Here is an 18,609-nt window from a genome sequence, read left to right on the forward strand (position 1 = left end):
AAATATAATGAGTCAGCCATCCCATGTTAGAGTGCTCTGGAATTTTTTTTTTTTCTTTGAGACAAGGTCTCCGTCTGTCACCCAGGCCAGAATGCAGTGACGTGATCTTAACTCACTGCAGCCTGGACTTCCTGGGCTCAAGCGATCCTCCCACCTCAGCCTCCCAGGTAGCTGGGACTACAAGTGTGCACCACAACACCTGGCTAATTTTTGTACTTTTTGTAGGGATGGGATTTCACCACATTGCCCAGGCTGAGCTCTGGAAATTTTTTTTTTTTAAAATGAGTATTTTAATTCAGTTTCAGAAAAAAAGGGTACATGACTTTGATGAGAAAGCATAAAACTAAGAGGCTTTTCTGGAAATCCAAGAAAAAGAAAAAGAAATAACCATTAATATGTTCAATAATTTTCTGGATCTTCTTGTGTCAAAAGCTATATATTTTCTCCTCAAAAGCAGCTGCTCCAAGAACTAACTAGCCCTCTTTATCTCCCTCTAACTGGGACAGACTAATTCCCCTCCACCCCCACCTCTCTTCTTTCAATAACACTGCGTAGGTGTTAATGGCCTGGGCTCTCACCAATGAACAGAATTGTCCTTTAAGCCAGCAACCCACAGGCAGTGGCACCCAAAGCCTCACCCCCAGTCCCCAGGGCAGAAGCCACAGAGCTGGCATTGTTTCCACTGTCTCAGGAAGAAGGAGCCAAAAGCTGACCCTCAGCACAAATCAAAGCCCAATATGCAGACAGAATAACTGCTTCTAGAGTTGGCAAGCTGTGGGCAAAAAAGGGGAGTTTTTGCAGCCACCCCATCTTTAGAAACAAGGGGAAAACTAGACCCTTTTCCACTATTATGGTCTACAAGGTACTCTACTGCTCCAACGGGATCTGAAAGTACAAAAGGACCTAAACAAATAAGGAGAACTTTTCCCAGGCTGGAGATAAGAATGAAAAACAGAAAGATGGATGAATGTAATAAGGTGTAGGAAGATGATGCTGGGAACCTCCGTTCTTCACATGGCTGCCAGCCCCATAGAGGACAACACAGTAAGAACCAGGACAACCACTCCAGACTGGTATAGCTGGGGAATCTTCAGGCCTTTTCCTAGGTCCCACATCAAGTGTCGGATCCCATTCCAGGTATGATACATGAGAGGGAAGACGAGTGCAAACTTAGCTGTGTGGATCAGTGCTGGCCCCAGACACAGGGACTTCACGAGTTCCAAATAAGACTCAAAGTTCCCAGGGAGTAACAGGGCCGACATGCCAAAAAGAGAGACCCCTGCAGTCAAAGCAATACCAGTGCCACGGTGGCAGATGGACATCGCCATGGGAAGAGACCAACTGTAGATAGTGATGTGGGGAGATACAGGACGGTTTGAACTTATATTCTTATTCCAGAACCGCTCCATCTCTTCTTTGGCTGTGGTTCCCAAAGGAACAGCATTTCTGATACAGAGCTGAGGGCTAAAGTGGGCTCGGAGGCAATGACGACCAACATGTCTCAGCAAGAGCGCAGCCATCTTGGGTTCCGGTCTCTGAGCTCTGGAAATTTTAACGTGGTACTTGCTTATAGTTTTCCAAGAGCCTTTGGCAAAAATTGATTGAACACAGTGGAATCATCTTTCTTTCTCCATTTCCCCTTACTATCAAATTCACACCCTCACTCTTACATGCCAGTAATCTTTGAATAAAGGGAAATATTATGTGACCCACATATGTAGGAACGATATTATTGAAATATTACCCAGGTAAACATGCCCTCTCTAATGTGCATTGATGCAGAATTAAGAATTGAGTTATTAGGCCAAGTGTGGTGGCTCACACCTGTAATCCCAGCACTTTGGAAGTCCGAGGCGGGTGGATTGCTTGGGGTCAGGAGTTTAAGACCATACTGGCCAACATGGTAAAACCCTGTCTCTACTAAAAATACAAAAGTTTGCCAAGCATAGTGACACATGCCTGTAATCACAGCTACTCGGGAGGCTGAGGCAGAAGAACCATTTGTACCTGGGAGGCAGAGGTTGTAGTGAGCCGAGACTGTGCCACTGCACTCCAGCCTGTGCAACACAGCGAGACTCAGTCTCAAAAAAAAAAAAAAAAAAAAAAAAAAAAAAAAATTGAGTCATTGTAAGACCCAGAACCCAGTTTAACATCACCAATTTGTGATGGTTATTTGCTCTTCCCCCTCTACACTTGCAACAAATCCCCATCCTCCTCTGCCAAAGGGAGGCCTGTAGACTTCATCTCCTGGGGTACCAAGTCCTGTGCATTCTGGACCTGTGCTAAAGGAAGGCACCAGCAAAGAAACTGCAGTTTAGGAAGGGAGAAATTTATTTTTTCTAATGTTTCTTCCTGCTGTTTGGCTACTTCACTTCCAAATAATACTTACGGTTTCCTGGAGACCAGATACCAATAGAGAAAAAGAGATGTCTTTCTTTTTCTTTCTTTCTTTCTTTCTTTCTTTCTTTCTTTCTTTCTTTCTTTCTTTCTTTCTTTCTTTCTTTCTTTCTTTCTTTCTTTCTTTCTTTCTCTTTCTTTCTTTCTTTCTTTCTTTCTTTCTTTCTTTCTTTCTTTCTTTCTTTCTTTCTTTCTTTCTTTCTTCCTTCCTTCCTTCCTTCCTCTTTCTTTCTTTCTTTCTTTCTCTCTCTTTCTTTCTTTCTTTCTTTCTTTTTCCTCTCTCTCTCTCTCTCCCTCTCCCTCCCTCCCTCCCTCCTTTCCTTCTTTCCTTCCTTCCTTCCTTGTTTTTCTTTTTTTTTTTTTGACAGAGTTTTGTTCTTGTTGTCCAGGCTTGAGTGCAGTGGTGCAAGTCTCCTGGGTTCAAGCAATTATCCTGCCTCAGCTTCCCGAGTAGCTGGGATTACAGGCATGCACCACCAGGCCCAGCTAATTCTGTATTTTTAGTAGAGACGGGGGTTTCTCCATGTTGGTCAGGCTGGTCTTGAACTCCCGACCTCAGGGGATCCACCTGCTTCGGCCTCCCAAAGTGCTGGGATTACAGGAGTGAGCCACCGCCTGGCGGAACTTGTTTTTAGTAGTGTTGAAAGCTCTTTGGTTAAGAATGAAAGCTTCTGAAAAACTTGTTCTTTAAATTTTCTAATCTTAAAGAAACAGCTTTGAAAATATATTTGTAACATCTAATATGATTCTAAGTCTCATAGAAATTTCTGGCATCAAAATTCATCATCTTATTTTTCTGTGTACCTTTATTTTATCAGACCCTTATTGTCAGCAAGACAAGACGTATTTTATTGTCCTAAGAAAGTCGCAACAAATTGATCACAACTCCTAAAAATGGAGTTGTATGAAATAATATTTTATATAATAGATGTACAATTTATAAATTGTCTTTATTACTCATCTAATTTTTCTCTTTGTATGTTAGAAATATTGCTAGTTGTGTTGTTATGAATGAAATTCACATAATTTGTATTACACTAAGTGATCTAAAAGATTAAAAAATATAATTGCATTCAAAGTACCAATAATTTGAACTCTTTTCACTAAAAAACATGAGTATAAGGAAATGTAAAAGTAAAAAAGTTATTTTCTTATAATTTGAAAAATGCTTTTTTACCAATAAATTCAGTATTGTTTATTAAAATAAAAGACATTTTGCTAATGTGCAAAATAATTTCAAACAGCTATATTTTTGAAAACATAATTACATTTTATAAAGTATTCTTTATAATGACAAAATTACAAGTGACAGAGACAATTACATGTCCTCTAAGAAATGTTTGTTTTGCTTTGTGATGTTTGGAACTATCTGTTGGACCCTGGACAGCAGCCTTCCTACTTTCTTCAAGGGAAATGCAGTCTTTTTGTTTTAACCTTTTATGTTATCATCAGCATATTTGGACATTTTTATTACCATACATGTATTATTTCATATATTTTCTATTGGAGTGATTGCTTCCTGTTTAACTGTTCTACTTTAAGCTTCTGTGCTTATTTTTGAGATCTTTATCACAATCATTAAAACCTTAGAGTACCCTTTTTACACTATATTTTTGGCCTACAAAACGGCTTAAGAATTTTAAGTGCCTGGGGACCCTATTTTAAAAGCATCATTTTAGTTATTCACTTATTCACCTTTATTCTCCACTTATTCAACCAAAGTGAATTATTCATGACTTGCATTATAAAGTTCAAAATATAAAATCACACTAAATACATTTGAGACTTTAATTCAAGCAAAGAGACTACAGTTGTATATCATTTAGTGGAGATTTGGCTAAGAAGTTTTCATAGAGCTAGAAGCAAAAATAATAAAACAAGAACTGATATCACAAACCTACAACATATATAAAGCATATTTCTGAAGCACGGTGTGCTGGAACAGAAGTATTTCAACTATATTCCAGTCAACACTGATAGCCATAGGTGCACATTTTTATTTTGTTTCAACTGAATATGAAATGTGTGTTATTGATTGAGGACTTAGAAGGTTAGATAGCTTTAAAAGCTATAGCAATGTAAAGGCATTCTGTAACCATTTGTAATGTATTTTTATACTCATTGACATGTTGGGAGATTTATCTTGAAAATTTTTTCACACAGTATCACTTAAAACAACTAAGTAGCTATTGGCACTCATATCTTTTCATAAGGTTATAGAATAATGCTCTTCCTCAAGTTTTCACTAATTGATTAAAATAATTTTAATAACTGTGCAATGATGTTTTATGACACTCTCTGATATCTCATATTTGACAGCAGCAGTACACTTTTACTGAATCCTTCCACCAGAGACACAAGCAACTTAACTGCCTTTTGCATTCACACACAGGCAACAGGTTTTTTTCTACCTTCAGCTTTTCACACTCTCTAATAACATCAGCTATGAAGATACTGGATTTTGGGGGCCTGATCTTTCTTAAGGTAGCTAAAGCATGACCTTATATCTTTACTTGCCATGAATAGTGAACTGTTCCTTTTTACTACATTTAGAGATGAAATTCAATGCACAATAATAAATTACATACTTTACGGCATTAAAGTGCCAGCCAAGGAGAAGACTTTCTGGTTGTAAACTACAGTAGCGGGCCATTTCTAGATCTCATATCATATCAATTGCTGTTACCTAGGAAAGCTGTTATTGTCTCTTCAAACTCAGCCATACGTTCATGAAGGATGCAGACCACACATTACATCTTCCACTTTATTATATTCGTTTTCTCTAGTGACTAGTATTGAGGTATGGACGTCGCAAAAACTCTGTAAATATCTTATGAATGAATGAATGAAGAATGTTACATATATGATATAATTTAGAAAATACAAGAAAAATCACTTAACAAAAATCTGTCTCTAACTGGTGTGACAAAGTGTAGAATTCCATTCACCAACTTTTCCATGAATATTATGGGAAACTGTTGAAGTGAAAGTAGAGGCCTCCCTTTGCTTCCCTCTATAAGTATTCATTCCAGCATATTACATGGCTGGTAAGCAGAGGTAAAAATTCAAGACATGCTTCTGTAAGACAGTGGATAATGGAGGAAAAAGTAAGAGACAGTCTGATGGTGAACAAATTCAGTGGAGAATGTTGAGTAGCTACAAAGGTAAAGACATATTTTTCTTAGCAACTAAATGAGTGTAAAAATTTAGGAAGAAGGAATGATGTCGAATCCGTATTTTTAGGGTATTTTATTTGTGAAATATTTTTTTGAAACTCCTACATAGCTTCCTTTAAGAAATTTTAGAGTAGAGATACACATTGGTTCAAGGTGTCTAGAGTCAGATGGCTATGAGGTTGAACCTGTGTTATATATCTAGGATATATTTGGGAAGCTGTCATCTGGAAGTTGGATGTAATGTGCAAAACCTCACTGCACATAAAGATATATAATCACCAAAATGAGCCAAGATTTTGTTAGTCACTCTTACCATCCTACTCTTTCAAAGAACTTTGAACTATTATGTTTTGAATGATAAAATCAATATGCAATAATATTGTGTAACTGATAGAGAAGAATGGGATTAGATGAAAATTTTCAGCTCTAAGTATGTGAAGGCACTAAATTGAAGAAACTTTTGTGAATGTCTCTGTGAACTTGAAAATTATTTTTCTTAAGTCATATATATATATATATATATATATATATATATAAAACATTATATTTTGTACTAATATTTGGGGATTTGGAGAGTTGGAGTCCTGCCGACTTTGGCAACATTAAAGCACATCCCTTTTTGTGGGAAGATGTGCTTCACTGAAGCTAAAATATGTGGGTTAAATTCATCTTTGTGCATCTACCAAAATAGTGAAAGTGCTGCTCTCATCTCTTCAGGTAACAGTAAATACTGCATTAAGATGTTTGCCACAGGCATTAGAAAAGACTTCTAGTGGACTAGGTTTTTGCAGGTGCTTTTTACAATGAAGACTTACTGAATAATCTTGTACTTCATTTCAAAAAAGAGTGACATACCTCACTTCTTGCTGTCAGTGGAGCTAATCAGAAATGAAGAATAAAATAGAGTGTAGTGCTCTGAGAAAAACAAGCAGTGAAATGTCAAGAGGAGACTGAAGTACAGAGAATGAGACTTTTCTATCTTAACCTCTTGAAACTCGACAGTCCCAGGGGTCTGGGGTTAGGTGCATTTTCCAGTCCTTTTCCTGATTTGGTGAAATTAACACTGATGAGCACAGACTGACTTAATTTGGTACCACTTCTTTGAGGGAAAGAGTCTGCTGAATAGATGAAGAAGAGTGGGTGTGGGCTTGATATAAACAAAGTCACAAAGAGACAGTGCACTTTTTTTTTTTTGGAAGAGCCACACAAGTACTGATTGTCTTAAACACTTAATGAAGTCACGTGCATTACATGCATTACTATGGTGTGGAAGGCAGACCTTAAGAAGTTCACAGATAAGAACTGTACACTTTTTAATTCATACATATATTCATATATATATATATGTATGTATGTATTCTTTTGAGACAGAGTCTCACTCTGTCTCCCAGGCTGGACTACAGTGGTGCAATCTTGGCTCACTGCAATCTCCATCTCCCGAGTTGAAGCGATTCTCCTGCCACACCCTCCCGAGTAGCTGGGATTACAGGCGCCCGCCATCGCGCCTGGCTAATTTTTGTATTTTTAGTAGAGACGGGGTTTCACCATGTTGGTCAAGCTGATCTCAAACTCCTGACCTCAGGCGATCTGCCTGTCGGCCTGCCTCGGCCTCCCAAAGTGCTGGGATTACAGGTGTGAGCCACTGTGCCTGACCAATTCCTAGTAGTATATTTTTCTGAATTTAAATGTTTGGTGTCACTTTCTTCCTTAAATTTTGATTAATTATTTCCTACATGAGTACATCATACTTCTAGTGACTGATTTTTTTGGTAAACTTTTCCTAGTCAATCAGTGATAGAGAAATTAAATTTAAAAATTTCCTCTGAGCAGTCAAAATACAGCCTGTTTACTTGTTTTAATGCACTTTAACTCTAGAAAACCTCTTAGGTGCTAAAAGAAGGTACCTGTATTCATATCCTACCCAAAATCCAGTTACAATAGTTTGGTTTTCTGATTCCCCAAACTATTAATATATTAGAAACATCAAATTAGAGTAAAGAAACTTTCAGCAGCAGGAATACATGTACAAAAAAATGTGACAGTTGACAATATTAAATCTAGGAAGGAGGCTAGAAATACAGTAAAAACAAGATTAGGAACTTAAAAAACATAGCCATAAAATCAATACAACTGATAATGTTTATAAATTATAACAAAATACTCTTGCTTACTATGCTATTTATGAAGGTTCAGAGGAAGAACTAAACATTTCAGACCACCATATATCAGGATGGAAAATAAATAATGTGGGTTTGGTTTTTATGTCTTGGATAAAAGCAAACTTCAGTAATTCTATTTTGTGGAGCCTGCATTACCAAATGATACCAGAAATAATGAAGTATGAATTATTTTCAAGTAGCTATTTCTTGAATCCTTTCGTGTATAGGATATCAAATTTCCTCTGAGATTTGCTCTTATATTTTCTAGAACAGAGCTTCAGTGGTCTCAGTGGTTGTCATTATTTTTCATAGAGTCTTCTAAGATGGGCTGAGTCTCTTAAACAAGTTTTACGATTATTTAACAGAGAATTATTCTCCAACTGTGAATATATCTCCAATATATCTGTGAATATATCTCCAATATATCTCCAACTGTGTTTCATGGCATTTTCACTTTGAATAAAACTTACCATGACACAGATGCAAGATTCAGCACTCTTGCTGCATGCAAACCATGGTTTTTAACTCAGTGGACGTTATCTTCTGCACATATTTTCACAAATAACTATGATTTTCTTTGCTACACTGAATTTAATTTTCTTTTGAAACTCTATTCCAGTACTTCTTTCACTGTATTATTTTTGGTGATTTTTCCAAGACCTCTTTCTTTATTTCTATGACTTCATTAGTTTTAGTTTCTATTTCCCTCTTCTCTCGTTTTGTGTTAACCACCATTTAAATACTCCAGTAACTATATCAAGATAATGGATTATGAAATTGACTACAACTTGGAAAAATGTGGTAGAAATTGAAGAATAATTTAGCTTTCTAAATTGACTAAGAAGTTATGACATAGTTAACATGTCATAATATGACTAAGAAGTTATGACATAGTTCTTTGCTTCTGAAGGAAAAAATAACAGTGTTTATATGGTATATGTTAGAGATAATGATTTAATTTAAACTTTTGTTATGTTTCTCTGCTAGGTAAATATATAAAGTTATATTTCTCTTGTTCTATAATAACAAGAGTGCTAACATATTTTCGAAGCAATTCTAATTTACTTTTATTTAGGTTTCAAGTAAAAGACTTTATTTTGGTCTCAAAATTAAACAGTTTTCGCTGCTGAAAATGTTTTAAAAATTGTCGTTTACTTAGATATAAAAAATAACCAATTAAATAGGGAATGTTATATACTGATCGTGTAGACTTTGATGTTATATTGTAATAAAATAAAAGAGAAGTAATTTAAAATATTTATACTGGTAAATAATATAATCTTATGAGCATCATTTCACTTTTTGCTTTAGTTAAATTTATTTTGAATACACATAATGGAGGATAACTCCAGTTAACTTAAGCAACAATGCATATTTACAGAATGGATACTGCACTTTCTCCTAAAATTCAAAGGGAGTCTGCATGTAAGGGAAGACCAGAACCAATAATTAGGAAAGTTATAGGCATGTAGTTGATCCTCTTCCGTTCCATTTTTTTCTGCGTCTCTATCTTCTTCAGTCTTATCCTGAACATCTGTTTTTTGCTCTGTGATGTTTTGCAAATAAGACAGAAGGTTCCTTCTCTAGCTAAGATTTATAAGTCCCTCTATTCCAGTCTTTCACAGAGCCAAACTGCATGGCAATTTCACATTCCTAGGAGAGAGAATCTGATTAACTCAGCACAGGCCTGGTGTCCAACACTGGTCCAATCAATAGTACATAGAATGACATCGTGTACTGTTACCATGGTTTCAGCCGCTCACACAACTAGATAGAGGGGTTGGGGCAAAACTTCATGGAGAAAAGGGACTCTCTTAAACTTAGCTGATACCCCCAAAGTTATAATTATGCCTCTATTTGTTTGTTTATCCAAAGAACAAGTGATAGTCGAGACTTAACATGTATTACACTTCTACCATGTATCAGGAACTATGGACAAAGCCTCCCATCCATTATCTCGTATCTTCCTCACAAAGACTTTATCTCTATTTTACAGATGAAGAAACTAAAAATTAATAGAAGTTAAATACTGCACTGAAGCTGTCAGGATGGTGGGAAAAAAATGTTATGGGGTGTAAATTTCTTTAATAGAGAAAAGATACAAGTTACCAAAAGTACAGAATAGTAAACAATCCTGGGAAAAGATTTGACTTTCCAGGTCTCCCCAAGTCCCTGATAGGAGGTAAAGCTGTGGAAGACACCACTGGAATTAACATTATTCTCACAGCACTTACATCTTCCAGGTCCCTGATGACAATGGTTTATTCTGAAAATTCTGGCTACATTTCAACCTATTAGCTAGATATAAAACAGTTAGTATAAAACAAACCACAATAATTCCTGTGTGTCCAGGACAAGTTTAGGTGAATCAAAAGCCAGTTTTCCAGAAGCATCTCTTGGCAGGCCCCTCAAATTCTTTACAGGTCATCATCACTGTTCCCATTCTCAGGTCACTGGATTCCCTGCCAAATGCCTCTTGGTTTTAGTGCTAAAGTTTATTACATATGTCTGATGCTCTTAAAGAAAATGTATATAGTTATTCTTTTATGATAAGAAACCAAAATACTGTTTTCCAGTAGAGAATAACTGTTTCTAGCTTACACACTCACACACCCAAATCACCTTAAAATAATATAATTCTGACACCCCACAGCTAAACTTTAATTATGCTGTCTGATAGTAGATTGCTGTATTTTGTCACCATTTCAATTCTGCCTCTATCAACATAATGCTTTATTGTTCTCTATTACAAACCTCTTCGTTATTTATTGTTAAAGACTCAATAGTTGAATTTACACTCTGTCACAATAAATCACACTCACCCAGATAATGCACCATTAAAATGAAATCAGGCTTGCAATATTGTTAAGCCATATATATTAAAGTGTTTGGGTGGATAGCATAGACCAGATATTCAACTGTTTCAAATAATGGCTACCATCAAAAACTATTCATTGCATGCCTTTAGGCTTCATGAGGTTATTCCAGGCGCTCTGGAATGATCAAATAAGAGAAAAATCATACCTACAATAAGTATGTACTCTTAAGACGAAATACTTGAACAATATACCTAAGAACCTACACCCCATATGCCTAAATGTGGGATTCGAAATTACATGAATAAGTGCCCAATATCCTTTGGGTAAGTTTGGTGTCATAGCAAGTGTTATAATGGGCTTATTCTCCAGTTCAGGACTGGATGTGTGTATATGTGTGTCTGTGCGTGTGTGTGATGTTTTTCAAATTATATATATAAGAAGTACTTATTTTAACAAAGGAAAAGTCATGATGCTTAGAGTATTTGGCAAAAATCCACAATGTACAGTGCCGCAATTAATTCATTGACAATGATATTTTTTATTTAATGGAATTTGTCCATATTTTGATAGTTTGAATTTAGAACATTTTTGAGGAACGTGCTATCAGAGTAAGGAAAACCAAATGGAAGCTTCTGAAACTGTCTCCTCTCTAGCCAAGAGAGTACATCAAAAGCACTAACACACCTGGAAAGCATGCTAGAAAGTAAGGCTACCCCTAAGGATCTAAAGCTACAAGGATCGTGGTCCCCACTGTATTTCTAATTCACCAACCTGGCTGCTGCAGAAATTGGATGGATCCAAGAGAATAACTGCAGACTATGGCACACTTCAACAAGTACTAACCTTGATTGCAGGTGCTGTGTTGGACATGGTATCATTGTTAGAGCAGATTAATACAGCCTCAAGTACATGGTGTGCGACCACTGATTTGGAAAAGGTGTTCTTTCTTTTTTAATCGGAGAAAAAGATCAGTGACGATTTGAATTCCTGTGGAACAGACAAATGAATTCATTAACACTTTAGTCTCAGGGCTATGTTAACTATACTGCTTTCTATTATAATGTATCTGAAGAGCTCTGGACTGCCTGAGCATTGATTCAATGATATTGTGTTGATCAGGTGGGATGATCAAGAGGTATCTATCACAATGGAGATGAAAATACAGGTAGACTTCAGGGATGGGATATAAATCTGAGGAATATTCACAGGACTGCCATATCTAAGCAATTTTTATGGATCTGAGTGTCAGAATATACCTTTCAAAATAAAAGAGGAATCATTACATCGTGGGTCTCTTATCATGAAGAAGAAAGTGCCAAGCCTGGCAAACTTCTTCAGATTCCTTTCTTTTTTTTTTTTTAATACTTTTTAAGTTCTGGGGTACATGTCCACAACGTGCAAATTTGTTACGTGTGTATACATGTGCCATGTTGGTGTGCTGCACACATTAACTGGTCATTTACATTAGTTATTTCTCCTAATGCTATCCCTCCCCCATCACCCCACACCATGACAGGCACCAGTGTGTGATATTCTCTGCCCTGTGTCCAGGTGTTCTCATTGTTCAATTCTCACCTATGAGTGAGAACATGTGGTGTTTGGTTTTCTGTCCTTGCAATAGTTTGTTCAGAATGATGGTTTCCAGCTTCACCCATGTCCCTACAAAGGACATGAACTCATCCTTTTTTATGGCTGCATAGTATTCCATGGTGTATATGTGCCACATTTTCTTAGTCCAGTCTATCATTGATGGATGTTTGGGTTGGTTGCAAGTGTTTGCTATTGTGAATAGTGCCACAATAAACATACGTGTGCATGTGTCTTTACAGTAGCATGATTTATAATCCTTTGGGTATATAGCCAGTAATGGGATGGCTGAGTCAAATGGTATTTCTAGTTCTAGATCCTTGAGAAATCGCCAAACTGTCTTCCACAATGGTTGAACTAGTTTACATGCCCATCAACAGTGTAAAAGTGTTCCTATTTCTCCACATCCTCTCCAGCACCTGTTGTTTCCTGACTTTTTAATGATTGCCATTCTAATTGGTGTGAGATGCTTTCTCGTTGTGGTTTTGATTTGCATTTCTCTGATGACCAGTGATGATGAGCATGTTTTCATGTGTCTGTTGGCTGCATAAATGTCTTCTTTTGAAAAGTGTCTGTTCATGTCCTTTGCCCACTTTTTGATGGGGTTGTTTGATTTTTTCTTGTAAATTTGCTTAAGTTCCTTGTAGATTCTGGATATTAGCCCTTTGTCAGATGGGTAGATTGTAAACATTTTCTCCTTTTCTGTAGGTTGCCTGTTCACTCTGATGGTAGTTTCTTTTGCTGTGCAGAAGCTCTTTAGTTTAATTAGATCCCATTTGTCAATTTTGGCTTTTGTTGTGGTTGCTTTTCGTGTTTTAGTCATGAAGTCCTTGCCCATGCCTATGTCCTGAAAGGTATTGCCTAGGTTTTCTTCTAGGGTTTTTATGGTTTTAGGTCTAACATTTAAGTCTTCAACCAATCTTGAATTAATTTTTGTATAAGGTGTAAGGAAGGGATCCACTTTTGGCTTTCTACATATGGCTAGCCAGTTTTCCCAGCACCATTTATTAAATAGAGAATCCTTTCCCCATTTCTTGTTTTTGTCAGGCTTGTCAAAGATCAGATGGTTGTAGATGTGTGTGGTGTTATTCCTGAGGCCTCTGCTTTGTTCCATTGGTCTGTATCTCTGTTTTGGTGCCAGTACCATGCTGTTTGGGATACTGTAGCCTTATGGTATAGTTTGAAGTCAGGTAGAGTGATACCTCCAGCTTTGTTCTTTTTGCTTAGGATTGTCTTGGCAATGCGGGCTCTTTTTTGGTTCCATATGAAGTTTAAAGTAGTTTTTTTTCCAATTCGGTCAAGAAAGTCATTGGTAGCTTGATGGAGATTGCATTGAATCTATAAATTACCTTGGGCAGTATGGCCATTTTCACGATATTGATTCTTCCTATCCATGAGCATGGAATGTGTTTCCATTTGTTTGTGTCCTCTTTTATTTCACTGAGCAGTGGTTTGTAGTTCTCCTTGAAGAGGTCCTTCACATCCCTTGTAAGTAGGATTCCTAAGTATTTTATTCTCTTTATAGCAATTGTGAATGGGAGTTCACTCATGATTTGGCTCTCTGTTTGTCTGTTATTGGTGTATATGAATGCTTGTAATTTTTGCACATTGATTTTGTATTGTGAGACTTTATTGAAGTTGCTTCTCAGCTTAAGGAAATTTTGGGCTGAGACTATGGGGTTTTCTAAATATACAGTCATGTCATCTGCAAACAGGGACAATTTGACTTCCTCTTTTCCTAATTGAATACCCTTTATTTCTTTCTCCTGCCTGATTGCCCTGGCCAGAACTTCCAACACTATGTTGAATAGGAGGGGTGAGAGAGGGCATCCCTGTCTTGTGCCAGTTTTCAAAGGGAATGCTTCCAGTTTTTGCCCATTCAGTATGATATCGGCTGTGGGTTTGTCATAAATAGCTCTTACTATTTTGAGATATGTTCCATCAATACCTAGTTTATTGAGAGTTTTTAGCGTGAAGGGCTGTTGAATTTTGTCAAAGGCTTTTTCTGCATCTATTGAGATAATCATGTGGTTTTTGTCTTTGGTTCTGTTTATGTGATGGTTTACATTTATTGATTTACATATGTTGAACCAGCCTTGCATCCCAGGGATAAAGCCAACTTGTTCTTGGTGGATAAGCTTTTTGATGTGCTGCTGGATTCGGTTTGCCAGTATTTTATTGAGGATATTCGCATCGATGTTCATCAAGGATATTAGTAGAAAATTCTCTTTTTTTGTTGTGTCTCTGCCAGGCTTTGGTATCAGGATGATGTTGGCCTCATAAAATGAGTGAGGGAGGATTCCTTCTTTTTCTATTGATTAGAATAGTTTCAGAAGGAATGGTACCAGCTCCTCTTTGTACCTCTGTAGAATTCGCCTGTGAATCGATCTGGTCCTGGACTTTTTTTGGTTAGTAGGCTATTAATTATTGCCTCAACTTCAGAGCCTGTTATTGGTCTATTCAGGGATTCAACTTCTTCCTGGTTTAGTCTTGGGAAGGTATATGTGTCCAGGAATTTATCCATTTCTTCTAGATTTTCTATTTGCATAGAGGTGTTTATAGTAGTCTCTGATGGCAGTTTGTATTTCTGTGGTATTGGTGGTGATATGCCTTTTATCATTTTGTATTTTGTCTATTTGATTCTTCTCTCTTTTCTTCTTTATTAGTCTTGCTAGCAGTCTATCAATTTTGTTGATCTTTTCAAAAAACCAGCTCCTGGATTCATTGATTTTTTGAAGGGTTTTTTTGTGTCTGTATCTCCTTCAGTTCTGCTCTGATCTTAGCTATTTCTTGCCTTCTGCTAGCTTTTGAACGTGTTTGCTCTTGCTTCTCTAGTTCTTTTAATTGTGATGTTATGGTGTCGATTTTAGATCTTTCCTGCTTTCTCTTGTGGTCATTTAGTGCTATAAATTTCGCTCTACACATTGCTTTAAATGTGCCCCAGAGATTCTGGTAAGTTGCGTCTTTGTTCTCATCGGTTTCAAGATCATGTTTATTTCTGCCTTCGTTTTGTTATTTACCCAGTAGTCATTCAGGAGCAGGTTGTTCAGTTTCCATGTAGTCGTGCAGTTTTGGATGCATTTCTTAAGCCTGAGTTCTAATTTGATTGCACTGTGGTCTGAGAGACAGTTTGCTGTGATTTCCATTCTTTTACATGTGCTGAAGAGTGCTTTACTTCCAACTATGTGGTCCATTTTGGAATAAGTTCAGACCCTATAGGAAACGTTCCATACCCCAAGACACTGCTTTACCCCATATACACAATGATACAAAAGGCTGCTAGCTTTGAGTTAGGCCCGGAGCAAAGAAGTGTTCTGTAGCAAGTCTAAGTTATAATGTAAGCATCTCTGCATTTTTGGGTCATGTGGTTTGCTGGACCCAATGATGCTAGAGGTATCAGTGGTTGGGAAAGATGTGTGAGAGAGAAGGAAGACATGCCCCTTACCCAAAGGGGATTGAAGTGCTGTTACTCTAAAAAGGAAAAAATGAATGCTGGACGTGAGAGGCCAAACAGATATCCAACTCATCCCTACTGTAGTCATTGCAGTTTTTTTGAAGAAGACTTCTGATTCTTGTTTTCCTTATAACTAAAAAAGTCAAACTTCTTTTGAATGAACACGTTTAAAGTTTAGAACACATTTGAACATAATGAATCAATATAACTTTATAAACATTTATAATTATAATCAATACATTTTAGAAACATGAAATACTGAAGAAGAAATGAATATATTCTTGAATACCTTCAAATTTTTGCTGTGTCAGAAGCCATAAATATTTTTTATTTTTTTTTGCATTATGATTAAATGCAGAAGAAATAATAGTAGATTCTATCTCTATCTATCTATCTATCTATCTATCTGTCTATCTATCTATCTATCTATCTATCTATCTATCTATCTATCTATATTTTCTAACTTGAAAAAGTGACCTGGAAATAGATTCACTGTTCAGCAAGTCTTTGCAATGTAAGAAGTCTGCATTATATGCTAACTCTTCAGTATAATTCTAATAAAAAGAAAACTTTGTTCATTACCAATTTTAAGCTTTTTCTAATTAACTCTGAACAGAATCAGTGAAACATAGATCAGAGAAGAATATTAAAATACTAAGTTCCTAATCACTTAAGTCGGCAATATTCAAAGATCTACAATGTCATTAAAACCTCTTAAAGTTTATGAACTTCAGAAATAAATAATAAAATAAATGGCACTAGAAACCTTTATTTTTCCGTCATATCTCACATGTGTGGCAGTGTTCTTTTTATATTTTTGTTTTAAAAATAGAGAGGATAATAAGACAGATAGATGGAAGGTATATTAGATTAATGGAGTAAAGAATAGCAATATAACTAAGACATTCAAATTTTTTTCAGCTAGAATATTTTGTAAAACTAAACAGAATATCTTGTCAGTACTCTTTTTTTCCCCTCTTAGGGAAATAAATGGTTGAATTCTTGCTTTATATGATATTCTTCAAATAAAAAATACATATGAAATTTCTAGATTATTTTGTGGCTAATGACACTGTTGCTGTTATTTCCAGTATCATTGTATTATGGTATTCTCTCAGTTTTTTTTATGCTCTCCTCAGGTGTTGTAATACAGTGCTCTTTTTGGCCTTTCCAATAGTGAATAATCCTCTCTTAGAAAGTACATTAAGTTTTTTGACTTCCAAAATATCAACCATCAGTCATAACGCTATTATAATAAAAAATCAATTACCTAAAAATTGGAAATACAAGTCTCATACTCTCTATGAGAATTGGAATAATTAATTCTGATACCAAAAATGGTAGTAGCGGATTTTAGAAAATTATTACTCCAGTTATGGCTCGTTTATATTCAAAAAAGACCAATTCAATTGAAATTAATTTAAGCTGATAGGGGAATTTATTTATATATACAAAAGAATGTGGACCTGGGTTCAGTCATAACTAAACATAAAGCTTAAACAATGTCATTAGTTCTTCTTTCTCCCTCCAACTCTTGCCACTGCTTATCTTATTACATTGATTCTCTCTTAAGGAGGAAGGAATTGCTGTCCTAGACCCATAGTCTACAGATTAACATCCCCATCAGAGAGAGGATCTTTGTCCATGATATCTCTGGGGGAAATTGTCCCAGGGAAAAATGATCGAACACAGGATCTTGCAGCAATCACTGGCTCAATTCTTTTTGCCCAGAAAGTAGAGGAAGAAAATATTGGGGGCAGGATTAGTTGTATCAAAACCATATAAGATGGATTTTCCCAAGAGGGAAAATACATTCTCTTTGTGGAAAAAGTTATACATTGCATTTTGAATACACCATTCTATTTGTAAGCCATGGAACTACTCTACTGAGGTTTCAAGCTAGACTGATTAAATACATAGAAAGCAATAAATCTGGAGGGTTATTGGGTTAATATCACTCCCTCCTTTAATAGATTAGAAGAATGGTCCAAATAGTCTGAGTTAACTCATCAAAATAACAAGCTGCTACCAGTTATGGGGCTTCATGAACTCCTCATTTCTAAGAAGCCCATTTCCTTCACGAAGGAATTCCTCTGTTACTTAGTTACATAGATTTGCCCTGACCTTCATTATAAATATATAGATATTTAGAGGTTTGGGAGGAAGGTTACTCCTATCTAGTACATTGTGTTGGGTGTGGAGCTATGCTTAGCTTTCACTGTGGGATAGGTAGAGCTTAGGGAAATGTATGTGCTCTATCACTTCTCTGCTTGTAAGTTTTCTCCCAATAGACCCTGTTTTAAATCTATACCACTTGGTGTTCTGCCTGACATGTCTTAAACATTATCCTTCATGGAGTCTTAAAAGCTATGAAATGAATCATATGATTCAAGGATTTTTACATAGTAATCAACCTGGTTCCTTAATTTGCTTATTTAGGATCACAACATATTTAAGAAAATGCAAACATGTTGAAAAAGAATCTTCCATTATCTTACCTCTTTAATTATTATTATCCCTTTTTATAAGTTTCTATTTTTTATTACAAATGATCTACTGATATTCACATATTCCCAAAATATCCAGTTGTCAGCTACCTAGTGATTAGTCAGTGCATTTGTTAACTGCTCACTTATTAGATATTTTTTATTTAGGGTATTTTAAAAAAATTACTGCCTTTTATGATTTAGACAATAAATAAAGTGATCGCCACCCTTTATGGGACAGAGGAACTAAATAATTATGTCTAGAGATGTTTATTGAAAGTATAATGTTACTTCAATAATGTGGAATATAAATGGGCACTATTCCAAAAATAAAACAATTTTTAGTGTGCAACTTCTGTTATTATGGTTCTAACATATGGAAGCATTCTATGTTATAATATCATATGGCTTTGAAACTTCATAGAGGAATCTTAGGTATATTTTTCTATTCCATGACTGGTTGTAGAGAGTTATAAAGCTGCTAGAAAAACACAGGAGCTTAGAGAAAACTCAATAAAATATGCAAAATGA

The 18,609-nt window shown here is 36.0% G+C and overlaps 1 protein-coding gene across 2 annotated transcripts; it reads right to left on the reverse strand.

Annotated features, from left to right (window-relative positions):
• Positions 1 to 266: 266 nt before the first annotated feature.
• Positions 267 to 1,536, reverse strand: LOC102127751 (succinate dehydrogenase cytochrome b560 subunit, mitochondrial). 2 transcript variants are annotated; one of them, XM_005593211.4, is made up of 2 exons: positions 1,282 to 1,529; positions 267 to 1,117 (listed from the first exon to the last, which is right to left on the reverse strand). In XM_005593211.4, exons 1-2 carry the CDS (start codon positions 1,518 to 1,520, stop codon positions 904 to 906), a joined length of 453 nt encoding a protein of 150 aa, XP_005593268.2. In that variant the 5' UTR covers positions 1,521 to 1,529; the 3' UTR covers positions 267 to 903. The 2 variants fall into 2 exon arrangements, with proteins under 2 accessions (XP_005593268.2, XP_005593267.2); XM_005593210.4 differs by having other exon boundaries at positions 267 to 1,536.
• Positions 1,537 to 18,609: the final 17,073 nt, after the last annotated feature.

Source organism: Macaca fascicularis, chromosome X, assembly GCF_037993035.2.
Source record: "Macaca fascicularis isolate 582-1 chromosome X, T2T-MFA8v1.1".
Taxonomy (NCBI): domain Eukaryota; kingdom Metazoa; phylum Chordata; class Mammalia; order Primates; family Cercopithecidae; genus Macaca; species Macaca fascicularis.

Coding starts and splice junctions, on each gene's coding strand:
- LOC102127751 (XM_005593210.4), bottom strand. CDS start 1,520: ATGGCTGCGCTCTTGCTGAGACATGTTGGTCGTCATTGCCTCCGAGCC.